At 62.4% G+C, this 17,340-nt stretch overlaps 1 protein-coding gene across 1 annotated transcript; it reads right to left on the bottom strand.

Annotated features, from left to right (window-relative positions):
• Nucleotides 1–583: 583 nt before the first annotated feature.
• LOC119111684 (ventral anterior homeobox 2) lies at nt 584–16,063 on the bottom strand. Its single transcript, XM_037235489.1, has 4 exons — nt 15,997–16,063; nt 15,202–15,543; nt 7,615–7,811; nt 584–3,037 (listed from the first exon to the last, which is right to left on the bottom strand). The coding sequence occupies exons 1-4, from the start codon at nt 16,061–16,063 to the stop codon at nt 2,564–2,566; spliced, it is 1,080 nt and encodes a 359-aa protein (XP_037091384.1). The 3' UTR covers nt 584–2,563.
• Between the last annotated feature and the right edge of the window lie 1,277 nt (nt 16,064–17,340).

The raw sequence follows: 17,340 nt of genomic DNA, 5'->3' as shown, positions 1-17,340 counted from the left end.
CCCTGTTTGAACACCGTAATTTTCAGGAGTCAGTTTTAGGTGTACAGTAGGCGGATATTACAAAGTCAATACATGGAGTAATGCACGGTCGGTTCTGGCTCTTCTAAATATTCTTTGAAATGCCTCAGTTGAACAGTTTTTTTGTGAGGAAAGGAACGCGTTGTTTTCTGTTACAACAAAGGGGGCATGAGCCAACCGATTCGCGACCCTAGATGCGTAGCGTCCGTGTTGAGTTAATGACTGATTCAGCACTGCATGACAGCCGTCACGACAGACTTCAGCTGCTCTGGAGCGGTGATCACTCTCAAATTTGCAATGCTCATGGCTCGTCTTACATGTTGGGTGGGGGCTCCACAGAAATGCGGAGAGCTGCAAGTAGGGACCACTCTAATATCTGCACATACTCAAATGACAATATTGAATCTATTGGTCTAGCTTCCATGTCCTAACTGCTTAGTGTGTGTAGTGCGGCTACGTCCAGGGCATCGTCATTTGCCAGGTCAGCTACTGTTGGTTCATTTTAAGCATCCCGAATGGTAACGTTCCACCCCGCTTTCCCAACGTTGTTCAGCCCGCACAACAGTAAACTAAGAAATGTTTATTGGTATATTTTTGATTTAAGCGCCCACCTTCGCACGCACAGTCACATAGGTATTTAACGGTGGAAACGATGCATGCAAACTAATTAATTACTTTCAGAAATTAAATAATAAACACAAAACCACTGCGACAACAGCATTACACCAAACACATCGTGTCCCAGCTAGCTGAGCCGGGAGAACCGGCTCCTGCGTCGCCAGAAGATCCAGAACCTTTGTACCGCCCGCGCCGTCGGCGGATAGCCAGATGGGGAGCATGATGGGAGCATATTGCGCGCCGGGTGGTGGCCCCGACCCTGCCGGCGGCGGTGACGGGCGCCACACCGCGCACGCATGGGGGGAGGGGACTGCAGGGAATAGGGGGACCACCGACACGCCCCGCGCTGAAACCCGCCTCTGCACTGCCGGCGAGACGCGGGACCGTCCGTCGCCGCCGCCGCCGCAGGGCCCGCCGAGGCCGGCTCCGACGCTTGACACAGTCGGACACTCTGAGGCCGGCTCCGACGCTTGACACAGTCGGACACTCTGAGGGCGGTCTGCTGAGACGGCGGTCGACGCTCCCCGATAAGCTCTCGCGATGACTAGCCCCGGGCCTCTTCCGCGTCCGTGTTACACCGACGCGCAGACTACAAAAATACGTACAGCAGTGGCCTGGCCCGGTGGGCGCCCCCCCCCCCCCCCCCTCCGACAGCCATTGGACTGCACATCCAGGGGGGAGAGCAGCGCCAGGACGAGCGCCGCCGCCGCGCCGTCCCGCAGAGTGACGCTCAGGTCGCGCCCGACCCTCGCCGCAGGCCGGGCGTGGCAGACACAGACACGCGCATGGTCGACAGACGGTGGGGCCGGCCGGCAAACACAGCCCCCGGGGCTGCCAGCCGAGAGTACCGATCCGCCCAGCTCGATAGATAAATGGTACAGCACAGTGACGCCCGGTAAGGTGCCGTCCCGCTCCAACGGCGATGGCACCATCCCAGGCGTCTTCACAAAACCCGTTCTTCGCTTGAGCCTAGTGGTCTACGGAGCGACAGTAAGGCAAAGATGGGAGTAACTTTTGTCGGCGTCAAACTCCTTATCCCAGTTTTTTGTGGAGTACTGGAATCTAACGTCGATCGCATTGAAATTCAAAATTCACGATAGTAAGCCTTCGTAAAACTGTGCGGCGCCGTCCGGTAATGGAATGACAAACAACGGTTTTCTCAAATGACCGCCATGCTCAACGATTAAAAGGCATGATATGGCAGGTGTGGTAACTTTTAAAGGGTATGTATGGTAACTTTAAAAAGGCATGCATCTGACCATCATAAAGTTTTCAACTGCTTAACGCTCAGGCCCAACACTTCATTACACCAGCCGAAGATGTGTCCCTGGCCCGGGTCAGTCAGCTCGCAATGGTCGCACCACTTCTCCCAAACAAACCTTCCCGGGATCAGGGTGCCGCCCGCTTAAAACACGCTCATAGTTGTAGATTTGGTAGCGTGGACTATGAAGGACAGGTTGGGCGACAAACTGGAAAGGAAGAGACGAGTTTTTTTAGGTTTTGGGGTTAGAAAGAACTACAAACATGCCGTTTAAGTTGAGGTTGAAGTCCTGTGAAGACGCCAGACCATGCTTCATCCTCCCTCTGAAACATTGTGGTCTTTTGAGAAAATCGTGGCTTTCTATTAAGGAAATCATTGCCAAGTCTGATTTTACCTGATATTTTCTTCACTTTCATTTACCTGACATTTCAATCGGAAATGCCCATTACGGTTTTTGAATTTAATGCGATCAAACAACACTTCTCAGGGACATTCCCTGTAAAACAGCGTGACAAGGGTTCGACGCCGACAGTCAGAGAACACGCGTTGTCCAAGCATGACAGGCACCGTCCCCAAGCGGGGGGCGTCCGAATGGGACGCGGTTGGGCGACGGCGGCGGCGCGGCCACACCCTGTTTCGCCTTGCGTCCGCCAGGCGGCAGCGCGATCAGCTCTCGGCCCGCTGCCGGCTCTGTTCCGAGACCACGTTGTTGTTGTTGAGCGCCGCCTCCTTCTCGCGCTCGAACACCAGACTCTCCAGCTTGGCGATGCCGTTGCGCTGCTTGGCGGCGCGCGCTGCCTCCGGCGGCACCTGCGGTGGCAGCAGCGGCGGCGAGCGGGCCGGGCTTCTGCCAGTCTGGTCCGGGCTGGCCGGCGGTGGGTGTGGTTCGTCGCCGGGCGATGTCGCCCTCGTGATGCCGTCTGCCTCTGGCACGTCCTCCACCGCCGCCGCCACCCCGGCCGAAGACGCCTCGGACTCGGACGTGCGCGGCCCCTTCTCGGCGGCAGCGGCAGAGCCGGCGGCAGCAGGAGTGACAGCGGCACCGGCAGCGCCTGCGGCCGAGGCGGCGGCGGCGGCGGCTGCCGCCTCGTTCTCGGCCTTCTTCCACTTGGTGCGTCGGTTCTGGAACCATATCTTTACCTGCGGACAGAGGACGCCGGTCAGCGCGCGAGTCATGCAGCTCCGGGGCGGACGGCCAGCAGCCAGCAGGGGCCGGGGCGGCAGCGCGGCGCCACCGTCGCGCCGCAGGGAGCTGACTCATCGGCCGCGCCGACCCGCCCTCGGTGACGACGGAGGCGCGCCGCCCCTGCAACCCTCCCCCCACAGGGGTGGAGCGGTGGGGCGAATAGCCGAACCCGGACGGACAAAGTGAGAGAAACGGCGATCGTAACCCCAATATGGCCTGGTTGCCGTGCACGGGTTGAACACACACACACTACATCGTTGCATATGGCAAGTCATCAGGCTGTAGCGCTTGAGAGACAACCGACGATCTGGGATTCGAAATGGTGTTCGAGGGGTGGGGGTAGGGATGGGGGTGTGGAGGGAAAGACAATGGCTTACGGGCGCCAAACCGATAAAACAACTGGATAGTCGATACCGCCAAGAAAAGTCACACACAGTATCCCGTCTCCACTCCCACACACAGAACCGATGGCGTCCACTTTCACACGTTTCCTTATGAGCGATATGCGCCAATTATTGCTGTTACACCCAACATCGCAAACATGCACGTCTATTGAGTCAACAGGAATACAGTTGGTCGGCCTCTTCTAAGATATTCTTGACAAGTGTTCCCCAAATTTGCTCCACCAAATTTTCAAACTTTCCACAAACACAAGCTTGCCAGCCCAAGTTCCAACATTGTCCCTATGTAGTTGATATAGGGAACTATTCGGGAACTATTTATCCATATTTTAGGGGACCAAGTGAAATTCAAAACTGTCCAACGAACATGAATACAGGGTAGGACAAGACCAGGTTGTCGAAAATAGGTCGGAGAGAGGGAGTGGGATACGTTACGCTACGAAGCAACCGCAGGGGTGTCCCTTCGATCGGGCTTGGGCCAATAAAGTTGGCCTAACCCAGCCCGAAATCCCGATTTCTCCCGGCCTTCGACCACTTTAATTTGCGTCCCTGGTGTCAAAATTGAGATTACAAATTGTTGGCTTCAGAATTGTTTTGTTATTGAAGAATGACTTCCAAGTTGAGGCCGATGCGATGAAGATAATGATGATGTATTATGATGACGATATTAATAGTGTCGCGTTTAGGTACCAAGGGTACGCGTACCAACAGTTTAGACACTTGTTGCATTTCATGGGCCCAGCATTCTCTTCTTTGCTTATACGCATTAGGGAGGAGGCTCAGAAGAGCATGGAAGGGGGTTCAAGTCCGCCTGGGGGGCTCAGAGCCCCCCTCCCTCCCCCCCAGGACACAAAATTACACCGCTGAATAACTCCAGCTTTTCAGGGCTATTTGACCTTGAAGCCAAGGCATCGAGTTCAAATTAGGTAAGCCTGGGTTGATCACGATTTTTTCACACCGCACCGACACATTTTTTGGCGCACCAGTGAATCTTGATCCGGGGGAGGATCACAGTCTAGTATGACCCCTCGTTGGAAAGCCTACTACTTGAAGAACCATAAATGAAGACCATCCAAATTGTACGCGCGGGATACAAAGATCTTCAGTTTTCCTATCGCTTTACATGACTCAGCTTTCAGATATACCTTGAACTCTGGACAGCGACGGCATTTTGACACAGCACACGTACCAACCACGCCAATCATGTCCAGCAAGCAGATGCGGTATCGATTTCCGTTCGCTGCTTGACAGCTCATTTGCTCCGAAATTACTGTCCCGTATGGCTCACTTTAAATTGGTCACCATGATTGGTGGGTACGTATGCCAAATAGGGGCTAAGCGAATGTTCTTTCCAGGACAAAATAACGTCGACTAAAGCCTGCCAGTATATTAGCTTCTATAAGCTGTGTCTTCGAAACGCACATCTGAACTCTTTGTCTGCAAGTGCGGAAGCGACCGCGAGCAAATAATTTATGTCAGGCTGGTGGTTAAAGCCCACACGGACACCGTTAGATTTTGAACGCCAGGAATCGCACCTGAAGACAAAGGTTGTTGCCCTCGCATGCCACCTCTTCGCTCCAGAGACCATGTATGGACGATACTCTGGTCCCAACCGTCTGGCCCCCAAGACATCGTTTTGCCCCGCCCCCTTCCCCTCCCTCAGCACCAGTCTGGCCACGAGATCATTAGCTACCCTCCCCTTCCGGCATCCAATCCTCGTGACGCCGCAGCCCGAGTTCCACATTCTCCTCGGCTGCCGCGGCGCGCCCGGCCTTTGTCCGGCTCGGGCGTCGGACCCGGCCGAGCCGAGCTGGCCGTCCAAGAATGCGGGTCTGCAGGCCGGCGCGCTGACCGCTGCAGACCGCGCGGCGCCCTGCGAGCCAAACACGGCCGCAAATTAAACAAACGGCGGAGGCCGGATGGCCGGCCGTCGTCTGTCAGCGGCTGGCTCGTCATGAGCCCGGCCGGCGCCGGCCGCGGCCGCCGCACCGCCCGCCGCCGGCTAATGGCCCTGCTGCCAATACGCGGCCGCTCCAATTAATTCCGGCCCTATCTGAGCGACGGGCGCCGGCGGCGATAATCGACGACGCGTCCCCCGTTAGTCGGACAGACGCCGTCGGCTGCTATCGTCGTCGGCGACGACAGAATGAGGCCATTTGTCCCGGCGGCGGCGAGCTCGCGGCGCCGGGCGGCGACCCGCCCCTATCTGGCGGCGTGGCGGCGCAGCTGGGGCGTCGCCGCGGCTGTCGGGTGCCGTCCGGTCTCCCCGCCCGCCAAGAGGCTGCTGTCGCCGCCCCTCCCCGCCCATCAATGTTGAACAGGGCCGCTATCGGCCGCCACAGCGGCCGGCTAAATAACGCAACGGTCGACCGCACTGCTGGGCTACGACGGTCGCCCAAATATTTCAGAGGCTGTGCATGGTCCACGCTCGCGCGCGCGCGCGCGGATGCCGGCCGTAATGAGTCGATAGCGGCGGCCGCCGCGGCCGAGGTGTCGCTGACGCCACATCGATCCCCGTCGGCCGTCGAGCGCGGCACGGGTCCGTCGGCGCCGGCGAATCACGGCCGGATAATTAGTTTGGCCGTGGTCGCTCGCGCCACGCGCCGCTCGCATCCAATAAGTCGACGGCGGCCGGCGAGCTGCGACAATAACCGGCTTCCGGATGAGGCGCGGGCGCGGGCGCGGCGGCGGAGGGGAGCCGAGCTGGCGAGCGAGCGGAGCGCGCTTGTGTGGCTGCCGGGGAGCGGCGCTAATCACCGCACCCGTCCACCAAGCGGCCACTGACGAACCGCGCGGCCACGCCGGCGAGCGGACCGCGTCCGAAGGGTACACTGAATTGTTCACCAGAGGTAAATGGAACGGTCAAATTGAGTCTATTAGACGTGGACGGAGAGCTCCATTGCAGTCCACCGGATGCGCAGGGCGTGCAGCTGGAGTTCATTAGAGATGGGTGCGGGGAGCCGCTTGAGTCAATCACGGGCTGATGAATACTGACGCGCAGCCACGGAGCCGATCCGGCCGGGGCGTGGGGCGGCGGCAGAGCTGCACCACCCCATCAATAGCAGCCGGGGCGGTGGCGACCAATGCACCCGTCAGCGATACAGCCGTCAGCGGCGCCGGAGCCGTCCACAGATGGGCGCCGGCGACACTCAGCCACAGGCCCCGCCTCCCACGGACGGTGGCGCCGACGACAGCCCAGCTTCCCGTCCTCTGCTCACTGCGCCCCCCCCCCTCGTTCCCTCCCCACAAATGAGGCCAGTTTCGGTCGTTTTCCCGCTCGTTCTAGCCAGCTGACTCCAAAACGCCCGATCCGCATCCTCAGTAGTCGAGCGACGTTCTGCGTGGTGCCCCCAGGACCGCTTCCATCTGGGGCGCTCGCGCCGCGGCGCGGCCCCCTGCTGCCGTGGAGACGCCGCGCCGCTGCCGGCGCGCGCGTCACCTAATTGCGGCGCTGATTGTGGCTGCCGGCGCCCGCTCCTCCGCGCGCCCACCTAATTGGTTTGTCGGCCGGCCGGCGGCTAATGCGGCGGCCTGCGGCCGTCGACGCTACCGACGCGGCGGCCGGGTTATGAGCGTCTACTGGAAACACGCCGCGCCCCGGCCGCCGGCGGCGGCGCGGCCGGCCGCCATGGTCGCGGCCACAGAGGCGGGTCGCGGTCCGCCGCACACCAGCGAGACGGTCGTCTGGGTAACAACCACCGTCGCCTAGCTGCACCGGACCGGAATAATGCAGCGATCGCCTCACCATAGTCGATCGGATGGCAAACAGCTCGCCATAAATAAATCAGCGCCCAGCGACGCTTCGAAGATCCGATTCTCGGCACTGGGAAAAGCCGCCATAAAGCTGCCGATCCCATCGACCGGGAGGCTCACGACTGATGGAGTGAAACAAGCTAGGCCGCGCTAATGAGACACGACAGGACATCTTGCCGTGGAATCCATAGAACTTCATCCGTCATCAATCAACAGGTTCCATTAGCATCAGTGACAATTAACGGAGCAGGGCGAGCAGATGCTGAGGCGGCAAATCCTAACGTCCTGACGCTGTGCAGAGCCCTGGCAGAGAGAGCCATGGCCCGACCAACGCGCAGTTGTCCCGAGCCGGAGCCCTGCCCGATCCTGCCGCTCACCTGGGTCTCGGTGACGCTGAGCAGCTTGGCCATGTCGGACCGCTCTGTGGAGGAGAGGTACTTCTTCATCTCAAACTGCTTCTCCAGCTCGAAGATCTGGCGCCCGGTGAAGGTGGTGCGAGCCTTCTTCCTCCTACCGTCCACCTCCTCCGCCGTCAGCCCGGACGGCGGCTCCTTCCGTTTCTTGGACGGCCGATCTGTGGACGAAGGGGACACTGGTGAGCCATTCACGATGACACAGACCTCGGAGGCCATCCCGAAGACAGGAGGCTCCACTCGCGCCAGCCGGACCATGAACAACATAAGCCATAAATGGCTCACTGAAATGGTCACACCAGCCACCGCTGACTTAATGAGGTGACATCAGGACGCTGCACCGTTGCGGCTGGCCTCTGCCGGTCCCCGCAGGCCCGCCTGATCGGCGCCCGGGGCTCACCTAGGAGTAGCAGTATTTGGAGTTTTTAAGAGCGCGTCGACTGCAGCGGTCATTTAGCACCGGGGCTGACCTGTACAGGCCCCGGAGACAGGGCCCCCGGTACAGGCCCCCGGAGGCCCGTCTCTGTACAGGCCCTGGAGGCTCGCCCCTCCCCCTATACAGGCCCCCGGAGGTCCGCCCCTGTACAGACCCCGGAGGCTCCCCCTGTACAGGTCTCTGGAGGCCCGCCCCTGTACAGACCCCTGAGGCTCCTCTCTGTACAGGCCCCCGGAGGCCCGCCCCTGTACAGACCCTGGGGGCTCCCCTCCCCCTGTACAGGCCCCGGAGGCCCGTCCCTGAACATACCCTGGAGGCTCCTCCCTGTACAGGCCCCCGGAGGCCCGCCCCTGTACGGACCTTGGAGGCTCCCCCCCCCCCCTGTACAGACTCCCGGAGGCCCGCCCCTGTACAGACCTTGGAGGCTCTCCCGCCCCCCTGTGCAGGCCCGCGGAGGCACGCCTGATCGGCGCCCGTGGTACTCTGGGTCGGCTCCTGTGCCGGCCTGACCCCACCTGATGAGTGGATAGCTAGCAGCGATGATGGACCACGTGGGTAATGTATGCAAATAAGCCGGCGGGCCCGAGCGGTGCTGCCCCAGCGTCGGTCGGCGGCGCCACTCTGTGCATGCAGGGCCGGTCATTACCGAAGCCGCCGCGGTCGGGCCGGTGCGATGGCCCTTCCACACGCGCCCCGCGCGCCGGCAGGCAGCTCGGCCACCTGTGATCTTGCCGGCCGGCAGCTTGGCTGTCTGTGATCTCACCAGTCGGCAGCTCGACCACCTGTTATTTCACCGGCCGGCAGCTCGGCCACCTGTGATCTCATCGGCCGGCAGCTCGACCACCTATGGTCTCACCGGTCGGCAGTTCGACCACCTGTTATTTCACTGGGCGGCAGCTCGGCCACCTGTGATCTCATCGGCCGGCAGCTCGGCGTTCTGTGATATCACCGGTCGACAGCTTGGCCACCTGTGATCTCACCGGCCGGCAGCTCGGCCACCTGTGATCTCACCGGACGGCAGCTCGGCCACCTGTAATCTCACCGGCCGGCAGCTCGGCCCCCTGCAATCTCACCGGCCAGAAGCTCCCTAACCTATGATCTCACCGGCCGGCAGCTTGGCCACCTGTGATCTCACCGGCCGGCGGCTCGGCCACCTGTGATCTCACTGCACGGCAGCTCGGCCATTTGTGATCTCACCGGCCGGCAGCTCCGCCATTTGTGATCTCACTGGCCGGCAGCTCGGCCACCTGTGATCTCACAGGCTTGCGGCTCCGCCACCTGTGATCTCACGGGCTTGCGGCTCCGCTACCTGTGATCTCATGGGCTTGTTCGGCAGCTCGGCCACCGCACTAGCCGCCAGACGTGGTGATAATAACCACAGATACGAGGGCGCGCCAATGAGAAATTAGTTGCACCGTTGCACATGGCCAGATTCACCCTTTCATATCGCTTTTTTAGCAAATGCCTCATAAACACGTACCCGCACACCTTGAGCATTTTGCATAAATATCCGGCGAACCAGTTCTATCTGGTCGATGCTGTTCATCTTCGATAAAATCTCTTTGAACTCGGATAATTCATCACACTCAGTGCAAAGGGCCCACACCATATTATTTCTGGTTTAACATCGCTAACTTGTTATTAGCATATACCAATCCAGCGAGTTATGCTGTCTTGTGCCGGTAATTGCGCCGGCCAGTGCAGCTATTTGCCAAAGCGAACCGATCTATGAAGGCACACATGCCTGGGCATTTGCGTGAAAAAAATCGCTAGCAAGCTTTCTGTCGTGCTCAAAGACGTATCTGAGCTTACGTCAGAAGATTGTGTGATCTTGTTTCTGATTGGCCTGACAGAACACCAACATTCCACGGCACGGGTCTCGATAGCCACGTGCCTCTTAATGACTCGCTGAGTCGACCCTCGCTGGAATATGTGGCGATCGACCGTGCCCACCGGAGCGGTCTGGCGCCGTGCTTGCACTCTCGGGTGGGCTGTTGCATCGGCACCCAGCCGAATATGGACAGAACAGCCTGCTCCGCGGCTGCTGCGGGCGATGCTATAGCTCCCATATACTATATTTACAACACTATAATTCTCTATACTCTAAAACTTTGTAGCTCTTTAACTCCAAATAATATAAAACAATAATATAACTCTCGAGATCAGCCGTCCGATCTCGGAAGGAGTAAAGCGCGGGTTGACGACGACCCGACTGACTGAAGTACGGACGCTGCAGGCCGTTTTCGACATCTTATTCGTTTGCTAGATAGGCTGTTGTGCAAACATGCCTAGCTCTGCACTTACCTTTGGTGTTCAACCCATTAATGACTGAGAACCTTTCATTGTCGTCGAGCGCGAGGACAGTAAATGGCCGCGTGATGGATCTTGAGACGTTGAATCTTGTGAAGGAACACTCGCTGCTATTTTCGGTTTCATTCCATCTTAGAAAATGTCATTCCTGGTTCATTTGCGTTCTGTTACAGCTCCTTCCATCATGCCAGCTGTCCCAAACAATCAGAAATACAGAAAGTCCGATTTTCAGCTAACTAGCTTCACGTCAGCAACTTAGCTGGAAACGGCTATTGCAAGTGCATGAGCCTATTTCAACGCCATATTGAAATATACATTGCAACTTCTGGGCTACAATATCGCTGCACCGATCACTGCATATTACGCTGTCCTAATTTGGACACGGTCGAGGCACACGAACAACGATGACGACGGCCCAATCTCACACTCAGGAAGTTACACCCAAGGCTTTGAAAACCAACGCTGACCATAACGATCACACAAAGTGGCCACAAACTGCCATCCCAGCAGCTGTCCCGATGTTCTTTTCGACTCGGTGACTACCGATACGGCGCGCGGCGGGGATGGTGTGCTTCGCGGCGTATTAGGAGCGAAGGCCGGCGGACGGGCGGCGCGGAGCGGCCGCCGCGAGCCAGCGATCAGTGCGGTCGGCTCCTGTCGGCACAGCCTTGCCTCGCTACACATCGGGCCTGAGTGGCCGGGCGCGCTCGACGGCGGCGCGACGGGAGACGACGGTCGAGCCGAGCCGACTGACCGGAGCGCTCCTGGCCGCAGTCCCGCGCGGCACCGGGCCCCTGTGACGTCATCACATCCGGCGGCCGAGCCCTGCACGACCCGAGCCGCGTGATCGGATCGCCGCGCCAACTCATCGCCGAATCTGACCCGAATTCAGGCGGTTCTCACCGGCCGGCCGGCACCCGTTATCCGGGGCCATTGACGCCCGCCCGGCCCGACAGATAGCCGGCCGATAGGGGCCGGTCGCGGTTGCCGGCCGGCCGGCAGCGGGCAAGCATCGGCCGGCGCCGTGGCCGCCCAGGCCGCCTCACCGACGTCCAATTACCGTCCGCCTTCGGGCGGCGTGCCCGATTAATCGGCCCGGCCGCTGTACAGGTGCACGCCGCCCAGGAAAAACAGCCGGATGACTTCATCTGATGGCCGGGCTGCGCTGTTTTCGGCCCAGCTGACGCGACTAATTCGGCGCGGCTGACTCACACCGCGCGCGCGGCTCAGCCTAATGGCCCGCCTGCGCCGGGCCGCGGCCGCCGCTGACAAAGAGTGGGCCGGCCCGGCTGTTTACACAGAGCTTCTGGGTTACAGGCGCGGCGCGGCCACCCCCGGCACGCGGCGGGCCCCAAACCGGGACACGACCTCCGCCCGCGCCGCTGAGCGTCGCCGCAGTTTGACAGCCTCTGGCGGCGATGACGCCATCGTGGCAGCCGGGCCGAGTGGGGCGCCCGATCGGCTCTTCCCCGGGCCGTTTCAGCGACTCGGTCAGCCATCCGGCCGTCTCACCGGCCCGGCCAGCCTCCGGGCCGCCTCAGCGGCCCGGTCAGCCTTATGGCCATCTCGGCGGCCCGGTCAGCCTCAGGGCCATCTCGGCGGCCCGGTCACCCTTCAGGCCATCTCGGCGGCCCGGTCACCCTTCGGGTCATCTCGGCGGCCCGGTCAGCCTCAGGGCCATCTCGGCGGCCCGGTCACCCTTCAGGCCATCTCGGCGGCCCGCTCACCCTTCGGGCCATCCGCGGATCGGGCAGACCGTGCTGCCGAATGGATCGAGCGTTGGCGCGTCACACGCTGTCGCTAATTTGATGTCCTCGGAATCCTTTGTGATCGTTGGCCGGGTGACGGCGCTAGCTCCGGTCTGGCCGACTCTCCCGGGAGTTCACGGGAGCCTGCCGCAGCTGGCAGGTGTTTGATGGTGCTTGGTGAAGCCGGGAAGCACCCGTAACCATGTCAGGTGGGGGCCAATTTGGCTCGGGCTCTGGACACGAAACGTGACGAATCGATCGCCCGTGCTCGTGCACAAACAGCACCAAATCTCCCCCTCGCTCGTACGGTATCTCCAGCGGCGGGCGTGCGCACGACGTTTCCGAGAACAACGCTCGCCTGGCCTCAGCTTGGCCGCGCCGGCGCCGCGGCTCTCACTTCACCCCTCCCCCCTGCTCCCTCTCCGTTCCACGCCGACCGGCCGGAATCGGCCGCCGCCGATGACGCCAATCTGATAAATCCCACACCAATCATCGATCGCAGCCGTCGGAGCCGCGGCATCCGCGCGCCGCTCGGCCGTCCGGCGCAGGCCGCGCCGGCCGCGGCGCCCGCTATCTTTGATAGCCGCCATTAAGGGCGCCCGGGACGGGCGTTTTTACGCGATAATTCGCCGCGCTCGTTCGTCACGTCACCCGCGTCTGGAGAGGCCATCCATTACGTTTTTGTTGTCATTAGGCGTGCCGGCGCAGGTATCGGCGCCGCCCGCCGGCCTCCGGCCTCCGGCTGACGGCCGCCGACGGCCCGGCCCGCTGTCACGCCGGCGCGTCCTGCTGTCACGCCGTCATGTCACGCTGTCACGCCGTCATGTCACGCTGTCACGCCGGGCGACCCGCAGCTGGCGGCGGCGAGAGTGGTGCGCATCGGCCGACGCTCGGGGCGGGCCGGCGGCAGTACGACCGGGTTCGTCACGGACCCGAGCCCGGGAGCATCGCTCGCTTCGGGTCCCGACCCGGCGCCGCCCCAGGGCGCTGAGACCCGGCACGGCGGCCGGTCTCCCGCCCTGGACCACGACGGCACCGCACGCCCCCAGGCTGGCGTCCGCTCCCGTCGCGCCCCCGAGCTGGACAGACGAGCGCCGCCGGCGGTCGGGCCGCCGGCCGACGGCAGCCGGGGGCGGCGACAGCGCGGCCCAGCGGGCGCGTCGGCAGTCGGCGCATTCAATCGTCAGCACGGCGATTTTCCGTCACGCCGTCGAGCGGCATCGATCGCCGCTATCAGTCATCCCATTATGGTGGTCATTAGCGGGCGGCGAGGGACGCGCCGAGATGGCCGCCGCCGCCACCGATTGGAGCCGGCCGATAGCGGCCAGCGCCGCCGGCCGCTATCGCACGGCGCGCGCTCCTGAACGGCCGCTAATGGCTCGAGGTGCAAACCGGCGCCGCTGGCCGGCTGCACACGCCGAGCGTCCATCACCACCGGCGGCGGGAGCGGGCCGCGCGGCGGGCGGCCGAGCGGCGGAGGACCGGCGGACCGGCCAGCGGCGGCGGGCCCAGCTGGGGCGGCGGTGCTTCCGGCCGCGCGGGCCAGACGCTGCTCCGCCGCGGACGAGCAGCATCCGGCCGCAGCAGACGCGCCGGTCTGCGGCCAGCACTGTTTATCGGGCCGGCGGCCCAGCCCGGCCGGCCCCGTCGCCAGCGCGCCACCACAGCGTCACGTCCGCCCGACGCCCGCTGATGTGATCGATCAGGTCGCCATGGGTCGTCCGGAGCAGCGGCCGTGCCGGTCGCCGGGTCCCGGCGGCCGCCGGTGCCGCCGCCGCCGCCGCTGCCGCTGCCGCTGCCGCCGCCCGCGGAAGGGGCCGCAGTGCCGCCCGGCTGGCCACGTCATCGCAGCATCAACCGCTGGCCGGCTGCGGACCCGGCTCAGCTGATAACTAGCCGTAATTCGGCCCAACGAACTTCACACCGGGAAGCGCCTTCCTTTTTTGCAGGCCGGTATGTGCACGATAACTGCTGCACCCTAATCTGCACTGCAGGATGAGTTCATGCTTTTGCAATCGACACTTTTAGCGTGAAATGAATCTGGTCGTTGGTGCTGTTTGTACAATACCGAGCAACGGCGCACCGTCCGAGTTTATGTTTGTTTCTGGAACGTATCAAACGAAGCAGTCACTCAATGGTGCAGACGCCTAATTACTTACAAACCACAACACCGTCCGGTCTAAAGCCCATTGCGCCTTGGAGGTCACATGCTCCTCAGTGGCTGAAAAATAAGCTCATCGAGGCGCAGCAGCCTCATTGAAATATGGACTTTGATGCGCGATGATCGGTCAATTTCAGCCGCCAACTCCAGTTGGTGGATCGCGCCCGGTTTCTCTCCATCCCGTGCCTTTCTCCAGGACAGCTCGTGATGGAAAGCGGTACTCAGCCGGAGCTGAGCTGGCGACGACACAGATGCAGCCCCTAATCAACGGATCGCAGCTCTCTCTCTCTCCGCGGCCGGCCAAACGGCCGCGATCGGCTGTCCATGAGCCCTCCCTTCCCCCCCCCCCCCCCCGATCGGCGGCCGCGTGACCGACAGGTCAACCGCCGGCTCAGTGGACACGCCAGCGGCCTCTTTGTCAACGGTTCATCGCACAACCAGCGTGACAGGTTACAATGTTTCGCGAAGCTGCCGCTTAGCCCTTCATGCGGATCATGCGACAGCGCTGAGCCGACATTAGTCCGATGACATCGTTGGGAAGAGGGCGAAGGATGACCACGAACGTCTGCAGCATCCCCCCCCCCCCACCCCCCACCCACCACCCATCCGGCCAGCTCACGACTTATGGGCCCGCACGCCCGCCGCCATTACCGCCACCGGAATCCAAGTACCCCGGGTCTGATCCTGAGCCCGGACAGGTCTGAGTCACGATAGCTTCTTCGATATACTAGCCCACCATGACGCTGCCACCGCTGACACACTCGTCCCACCAGCTCGGCCTGAGAGCTCCGACCCTGCTGGCGTGCAATCGGCGCTCGCACACCAAGGCACGCCGAGCGGTGGCGCGCGCTTCGGCGCCGCGGCTGCCGGTGGCAGCAGTCCCCGCCCCGACTCACCTTTGCGTGCGGCCTTCGCCGGCGGCCGGGCCGGGTCGTCGCCGTCGCCGTCGGCGGCGTCGCGCGGCGAGCCGGCGTCCGGGCTGCGCACCGTCAGGTTGAGCGGCTCGTCCGAGTCGCCGCCGGCGCCGACGGCCGGCGGCGCGCGGAAGAAGCCGAACGCGTCGGGCCGGTGCAGGCCCAGGATGTTGCTGATGAAGAACGGCGTGTAGGAGGACGGCCCAGACGCCAGGTGAGCCGGCCACAACGGTCGCGTCGGCACCTGGCGGGATGGGCAGGTGCGGCGGCGGCAGCGGTGCGCCCACACCACCCCCCTCCGACGACGACTCGGACGTGGTGGTCATCCTGCCGGAGGGCGCAGCCGGTCAGACGGGACATATGCGTGACGTCACGGACGCGCATGGTCTGACGACCCACACGCACGGCCAACGGCCCGGCTGACGCGGCCAGCGCACGGCCAAAGGTCGCCAAAGCGTGGTGGATTACGCGAAAGTGTCCGTGATCACACGGCCACTCGCAGGAATGCAACTTGGGACGCGTTAAATACGTACATGCTTGGTACGTTCGCTCGCAGTTGGGTCCTGCAAGTCCGATCATCTTACTATCGCACGAGATGCTGGCAGCTGGCGGCGGCGGAGATCGCGCCGAGAACGGACGAGCCAATCCGCTCTATAAATGGCGAGGTCGTGCCACCTGAACACTTACACGGGTTCACCGCCGTCTGATCCGACGCGTCATGGCCCGAGACGTGGCCGTTTCAAGCTGATGCAACAGTCCAAAGTCACCCAAACTCACCTAGGTGACGCCCATCGCAGTGCCCTCCCAACGCCCTCATGTTGGCGGTCTTCTCAAGCACCAACATGGTTCGGTAGCGGCACACGGCGCACATCTGAATAGGCCAGCCATAGCGGCGGCGCGGCATGAACACAAAACACCGCCGCCCGTCATGCTCCATCAGCACAGCGTCGCGTGCGATCACCAAGGACTTGAGCCGCTAAAGGTGGAGTGCTTAGGACATGAGTCATCAAACGACCGCAAACGGCAAACAGTCCATCCAGGCTGACGTCACAAAGAGACGCGTCTGTGGCGCCGGTGAACGGCAGCCGGTCCAGTGATCACCAGACGCCGTCTGGCCCAGCTCAGCCTGTCCCAGCGATGACCAGACGCCGTCTTACCCAGCTCAGCCGGTCCCAGCGACCACCGGACGCCGTCTCGCCCAGCTCAGTCGGTCCCAGCGATGACCAGACGCCGTCTGACCCAGCTCAGTCGGTCCCGGCGATGACCAGACGCCGTCTGACCCAGCTCAGCCGGTCCCAGCGACCACCAGACGCCGTCTGACCCAGCTCAGCCAGTCCCGGCGATGACCAGACGCCGTCTGACCCAGCTCAGCCGGTCCCAGCGACCACCGGACGCCGTCTGGCCCAGCTCAGCCGGTCCCAGCGATCACCGGATGCCGTCTGACCCAGCTCAGTCGGTCCCAGCGGTCACCGGACGCCATCTGGCCCAGCTCAGCCGGTCTAGCGATCACCAGACGCCGTCTGGCCCAGCTCAGCGGGCCCTCAGCGTGTCATGGGACCCCGGCTGACCGAGACCGGGCCGCCGGCGCCGCCCGGGTCAGCGTCGCCGTCACAGACACGCCGTCCGTTCCGTGGCCACCCGGTCGGGTCAGCTCACCAGCCGGCCGTAAGCGGCTTACAGTGTGGACGCGCGGCGCCGCGCTGTGCAGAGTTTCCCATGGGACTGCCCGGTCGGCATCCGACCAGGCCGCTTTCTTCGGTCATTACACTGCCGCGTTTTTGAGCGGGGTGGCGCGGGCTGCGGACGGCGGCGCCGGCCGTGTTCTCACTCCAGCTGCGGCAAATGAGCGGCGGCCGGCTAATGCCCGGCCTGCACACCAAACACGGTGACTCACGCGGTGCAGAGTGCAATCTTGCAATGAACAGGCGCTGCCAGGATCCAGATGTGCCGGCAGGAGCGGGCTTCCGGCCCTGGCCGATCCGGGGCGGTCCGAGCCTAGCGGCCGCTCCGGACGGCCGTCACCCGTCCATGGACGCCCCATACGTCATGTGCTGAGCTCCGGGAGCCGTCAACGACCTCCTTCCAGAGCCAAACGACGCATCTGAAGACGATCAGCAGACA

Source organism: Pollicipes pollicipes, unplaced genomic scaffold (assembly GCF_011947565.3).
Source record: "Pollicipes pollicipes isolate AB1234 unplaced genomic scaffold, Ppol_2.1 Scaffold_7261;HRSCAF=8764_pilon_pilon_pilon, whole genome shotgun sequence".
NCBI lineage: Eukaryota > Metazoa > Arthropoda > Thecostraca > Pollicipedomorpha > Pollicipedidae > Pollicipes > Pollicipes pollicipes.
This window is presented reverse-complemented; position numbering and strand designations above follow the sequence as displayed.

What these genes read in the sequence shown, in the direction of transcription:
- LOC119111684 (XM_037235489.1), bottom strand. Translation starts at nt 16,063, where the DNA reads ATGTTGGTGCTTGAGAAGACCGCCAACATGAGGGCGTTGGGAGGGCAC. An exon ending in GGCGAAGGCCGCACGCAAAG is followed by an intron (nt 7,812 to 15,201) that starts GTGAGTCGGGGC and finishes CTTCGTCCACAG; the next exon opens with ATCGGCCGTCCAAGAAACGG. An exon ending in TCAGCGTCACCGAGACCCAG is followed by an intron (nt 3,038 to 7,614) that starts GTGAGCGGCAGG and finishes CTCTGTCCGCAG; the next exon opens with GTAAAGATATGGTTCCAGAA.